The following is a 6,069-nucleotide window of genomic DNA, read 5'->3' as shown; positions in this document are numbered from 1 at the left end:
ACCTCGAAAGTGTAGCAAGATGTATCCGAAATTGCAACGTAATAATGAGGCATTTGGAATTTCGTTTTTATCTCCCAACAATTTACTTCAATGTAGACGACGTGATTACACCTTTACGTAATCGAGATAATTCCGACACCTCTCGAGGTCAGCCTGAACCCAGGCTTGTTCCTTGGGTTTCAGTTAAGTGTTTCCACCACATGGATGAAAATTGCAATTGGAGCCCCATCATAGCCCCTTCAAAGTTTCGGTGTTAAAATTGTGGTCGGACAGCTTTCTCTAACCCGTTTTTTGAAGGGTGCTATTTCTCGGCAAGGGGTCGCATTAGGAGTTTCAGGTCAGAACTTGCACGCACCGTCAACGAATCAGATTTGTACCATAGTTGCCCTGGGAATTTTGACTACGAACGGAACTTTTTGACACCCAGCGATAGCTGAAACGAAAACATGCTATCGCAGCGCCCTTGATTGATCTATTTATGGAGTTATCTATGGTGTAGACCGGTGTAGACCCAGCCAAGAGTGGAATGACATGTTTGACCTGCCCAAATGTGGTAGAATTCTGGCAGTCTTCAGGGCCGGCTGTTAACAGACTGAAAAATGACCAAATACCAAATGTGGCTCAAGCAAATCTAAATTATCCAGTTTTAGCTTGATTTTTCACAGTTTTTTTTAAATTGCTTCTTTACTTTATGGTGGGTCTCTTTATTTTTAGGTGTGCTTTAAACCCTTTTCCGTGTACTTGGTTCGAGTGTCCTTTTTTTCTTGTGATGTGCCATTTTTTCCACTTTGTGTGTCCATTTTAAAATTCAGTATGCCATTTTGTACTTTTGGTATGTTATGAACACATTTTTGTTTGCCCACTTTCGTGCGCCACTTTCTACATTTGGTATGCTCTTTTTCATTTTTGGTGCGTTGATAATATCTTTTTGTGCATTATGGTGCGTGTGCCAATGTATTCTTTTGGTGAAGCGATTTGCAATTAAACGTCAAACATTGTAAGAAAAAAATTTAATTCATTGTCCCCCTGATGGCAAACACAAGATGCCCAAGAATACAGCTAATATCTTAAACTTCCGTTTCAGACCGGGTGTCCAAAAAGTTTATTTGGGTTCCTAAGCGATGGAAAAATTACTGCATGTTGTGAACATGAAGGTTGTCAATGAAATCTGACGGTTATAATAATTATAACTCAGGTCCAATGATAAATGTGAATAACATATTCACGAAAAAGGTGGTTACTAAATCATATATAAATCTCAAATTATCGCCAAATACTTTACTCACAGTCACTAATTTTTTATCATCAGCATAGGAAGAGCTAGTGACGTTACTACTATTAAGCTTCTGAAGTGGAACAATGAGGAACATCCAACTTAAAATCATGTATGTCATTAAAGGATGGCTAGACCTCAACTAAATAGCTCCTAACACAATTGGAACTTCTTTTCCAATTGAGCACCTAGCCCTGAATCCCATTCTCATGGAGTCTTTTAACTAAAAGGCCATGATTTACCTTGGCAAAGTCCTTGGCAAAGTCAAGATAGACTAAAATAACTGACTTGTGTCTCTCTAGTAATCTCAATAGTCTGTTCTATATGTTCAATCAGTTGGGTAATTGCGGAAACCATCCAGGCTAGGAGGAAAGACATTATGGACTTTAAGAAACTCTACAAGTTCGAACTTGAGCACCGATTCAAAGTTTGGTAGACTCACCAAAGAATGTGTTTGGCGCCTCTTCCTGGATAGTTTGGGTTTGCTTGGTAGTCCATCTGTGGTTCCCGGGTAATTCTCAGAGTTTATGGTCTTGGACAAGCAGGAGAAGATGTCAAACCTTATTTGAAACACCAAATCCAGAATAAGTTGGCGCCGTACTAGATATTTCAATGATGCTTCTTACTTTCTTTTAGTATTAAAACGACTGTCTCACCTCCCCTTATTGACTGTCTTACGCAATCGTTTCGCCCATCTCGTGCATGTGTCTCACTTTTTGTGTTCAAGAACCAAAACCGGGAAAAATAAGATGGGTCAGATGAAAGGAGTTGAGCGAACAGATCATCCAAGAATCCAGCTCAAGTCTCCTCCATACAACGTTGTTCAGTATCCTTCTTTCATTCAGGATCATGACGACTAACAACAATATAATTATCTGTATCAATTGTCCCGTTCATAAACTGAAAAAGAGAGAAAGGTGTGTTTTACAATGGGCATGCAAGTGTCTCACTTTTTTGTGTAAGAACCGCGTGAGATGAGAGGAGATAAGACAAGAAAAGTAAGAGAGGGAAAGAATATAAATACTTGTAACATCTCTGACATGGCATTAGTTTGATAGGTTCCATCAGCAACATCTACACCACAACATGAAGGTGAGTAGATTTGTCAACTTGGGCTTCTGGCCATGCATCCTCTAAACAATCCAAAATCAATATCAGAATATTTTTCAGACCTTCATCAGCCTCATTGCCCTCTTGGTCGTCGCTTTGGCCGACAGTGCCCCCTATCGAACCCCTCCCTCCTATATAGAGGAGCCCATTGCCCACCAATACCGATATCCCGCGGTTGACGATACCCAAGCCGACTTTGCTCAAAACAAAGTTCGGAATAGTTATGCCACCAACCGTGTGGCCCTTCCTACTGGCAATACCTATATTGCGAACAACAATGCGGCTATTGCCCACTCTGGATATTTGGCTGACGCTTACTCTAGATATTTGGCTGAGGTGCGATATGCTGTTTCTTCCAAGCGCACACCTTCCGAACACGGTCCTTACCACCGCACCCCTTACAGGCGTGCCTCTCACAAACGCACCCCTTAAAAGCGTGCCCATCTTTCCAACCAAAAAGGCCCTCCTTCATATATTTCTTTAACCTATTTTTCATGTTGGTTTTTGAATGAAATATATTTGCATACCTTCAACAATATTACTTTATAACTTAAATAATGTAATAATAATAATCTTTTATTGCGACTATTGGTCATGTCATGGCGTAAAAATAACTATGAAATAAATTCTGATGTATATCCATTATACAAAGGTGAGGCGGTGGCAAAGGAGTAGGAACAAGATGAAGGAGCATTGCTCCATGGTCGTAGGTCGTCCATTAACTGTAAGGAAAAAAACTGGCATAATCCAAACAAGAAAACACTCATCAGGTATGCAATGGCCTCAAAATTCTCATTACGCTTGGTACTTATGGCCAAAAAATAGCTTGTCCAAACTGGACGTGTCTTTAGCCAGAGAGACCTTTAAATTGTTAAATATATACTTGCTTTAGCATGAACTTAACTTTATTCTTGCTAATGAACTTTGCCATAGCAACCCTATTGGAGCACAGAAATTCGAATTATATCGAAGCAAAATATCAAAAAAAATGGCAGATCTCCATTGATATGCTTTCCCATCTAGTTCTGAAATACTCACATGAGCAAAATATGCCCGGTTTCTTAAATTAGATGTAGAGATCTAGAGTTCAATATCCAAAAGAAAACGTCCAAAGGAGCCACCAAAAGTGCAACAATACGTGGAGAAAATGAATATTTCTTCAATGTTTTTACTTTTTTGTTTGAAAATGTAATAGCAATTTTGCCTTTTTCGAGGTACCTGAAATCTTTTAAGGGAAATCATATGGAAGATGGCTCAGATGACTTGAGTCAAAAGTCAGAAAACTTCTGACCCGCACAAGTCCGACTTTTGCCCGAATTGCCACAACACTAATGCCAAGCACAACCAAAAGAATGCTGCAGAGTTTTGACAAATGCAATTTGCACCGAAGACATCAAGGAATTGTTGTAAATCTATGTGAGACAGAAGATTTGGAATATGGCAATCAAATAATTCACAAGCCAAGTGTGGATGTTTCCGTCATTTCATGAGCCATTAGGCAAGGGAATCTCGTTTTTCTCATGATAGTGCAACATTATGGACCGAGGGTGTTTGTTTAAACATTGCCTCTCTTTTTACAACATGCTTATATTAAAATCTATTTCTAAATACTCTGCTTGCATCAACATTTTCAGTTGAAAATTCGAAGTTCAGCTTTAAACCTAGTGGCATTCCAAGTGCCCAGCTAGAAAATAGATAATTGCATGACTTATTCTAAGAAAGATCACTTCAGAGGAAAGTCTTATGTTTGTTTAAGGCTACATGGAACCAGTGATGGGCATCAATGGCTAAAACGTGAAATTGGTTGATTGTGAATCCGTCATTTCAAAACTAGCTGTCTTAATTGTTCATTTCCCACTTTTGATGATATTGTATGACCACGTAATATTGAGAGCAGCATCAACCTCTACAAGGACGTTTAGGGGCAATTTCTGACTCAGAATAGCTTACTGAAAATATTTGCTTTTCAATGTTTCAACACATGGCTGCATTCAATGAACAATGGAATAAATATGAAATATTGATATTTGCATTTGCCATATTTGTAATTTTTGGAGACAAAAATATTATATTTGGCCCCATTTGAGACAAAAAAGATATAATATTGTACCTGTAGGATTGCGGATGGTGGCTGTTGACTAGATGTTTATTGTTCGTAAGTGGAGGTATTTATGCGGAGGGAAAATGACTATGGCGAGTGTGATGGTGAGAGCAGGAGTAAGGCATAAATGGAAATTGGTATCGGCGACTAGAATATAACAGTACCAGAAAGGATCAAATATTTTCTCGACCTCTGATGATTATGACATGCCATAAGAAGCATCTTTCTCATATTGCATGTTATCTCATTCCTTTTTATTTAGACCGTTTGACGGTCTTAATACTTGGCATGTATGAAATCCATCTAGTCAACGTGAGTTTCTTGAGGTTTTGCTCAGTAATTAGCATTGGATCTTGTAACACTCTCATTGTGGATATCATGAAAACTCTTAAATCTGCATCGAAATTGGTGAGAACACATTTAACCTTAGATTTTCTCCATTGATATAGATCATGGATGTCACAAGCATGACGTCTCTAAAACTATCCGAGGACCGTTGAGGTAACCGAATACATTTACGTAATACATTTGCCCTTCGTTCCGGAGATTTCCAAATTGACGAACCAACTTTTACTTTGCTTTCAATAAACCTTGTCATTTGGCAGCGAATAAAAATCGAACCACAGAACATTTCATTACAAACGTAGTTTACGGATCATTGTTTTCAATGCTAGCTGAACACGGTGATTAAGATAACTGGTTAAGTGATTGTTCAAATGCCAGTGTATCTAAATATGGTTTTCTTTGCCAAAGAAACAAAAGGAAAAGTTTTTTTTTAACAAGCTCATGTTTCAAAGTAGCCCAGATAAGAATGTTGAATCATTTAAAATACCGGGCGGTCGGAAAAAATCTTTACCTAGCTTGCATTGTTTATTGATTTGACCACTCATGACAGCTGTGGAACTGTAAAAAGAGTATGCTCTAGGTCGATTGTTCTACACAGAGGAGTGGCTGGGCTTGGATCCGGAGAAGTGAAAGTTGGAAAGGAGAGACCCCAGATGTTGAGGGGGCTTTGCTCTTCATCTTCTTGAAGGCCACGTCCATCTCGGGTTCTGTGGAGGGCTGCAAAAGGGGATGGTGTTCTTCTTGGCAGCCCTGGACCTCCTCCACTACTGTTTCCGATGTTGATGCTAACAGTTCTTGACAGTGGAGGAGGAATTTACTCACGGGAATTTCCGAGTTGGTGGCGGGCTTTTTGGCACTTTTGTACAAGCCCGCCATCCGGGACGAGGCCGATGAAGAGAGCAGGTTCGCCACTTCCAACAATTGGTTGGCTGACTCGGCGCTCCTCAGAGACTTGTGATATGCAATTCTTGATATCGCATATTGCTCCCAATTCTCCGGTGTTTGGCTCATTTTGGCACTACGCAGTTTTTGGAGCATTTGGCCCCTCAGCTCTCGATGGTAGGCGCTGAACCACGGCGTGTTGAGTCCTCTTCTCTTGCTCTGCACGGAGGAGGACTCTTTAAATGCTTGCGAAATGCCTTGGGCCACTGCAGCTGGATTGCTCACAACTCCGGTGTTGATGGATAGCTGCAGGGAGAATTCACTCGAGTCAGGACGGATGTTGAAGTCACCACCAATG

At 40.0% G+C, this 6,069-nt stretch overlaps 1 protein-coding gene across 1 annotated transcript; it reads left to right on the top strand.

Moving 5' to 3' along the window:
• The first annotated feature begins 1,959 nt into the window (after nucleotides 1–1,959).
• On the top strand, nucleotides 1,960–2,917 carry LOC131891029 (uncharacterized). Its single transcript, XM_059240507.1, has 2 exons — nucleotides 1,960–2,365; nucleotides 2,444–2,917. Exons 1-2 carry the CDS (start codon nucleotides 2,360–2,362, stop codon nucleotides 2,813–2,815), a joined length of 378 nt encoding a protein of 125 aa, XP_059096490.1. The 5' UTR covers nucleotides 1,960–2,359; the 3' UTR covers nucleotides 2,816–2,917.
• The last annotated feature ends 3,152 nt before the right edge of the window (nucleotides 2,918–6,069 follow it).

Source organism: Tigriopus californicus, chromosome 11, assembly GCF_007210705.1.
Source record: "Tigriopus californicus strain San Diego chromosome 11, Tcal_SD_v2.1, whole genome shotgun sequence".
NCBI classification, from domain to species: Eukaryota; Metazoa; Arthropoda; class Copepoda; order Harpacticoida; family Harpacticidae; genus Tigriopus; species Tigriopus californicus.
The sequence above is the reverse complement of the archived record's forward strand: the minus strand, read 5'-3'. Positions and strand labels throughout refer to the sequence as shown.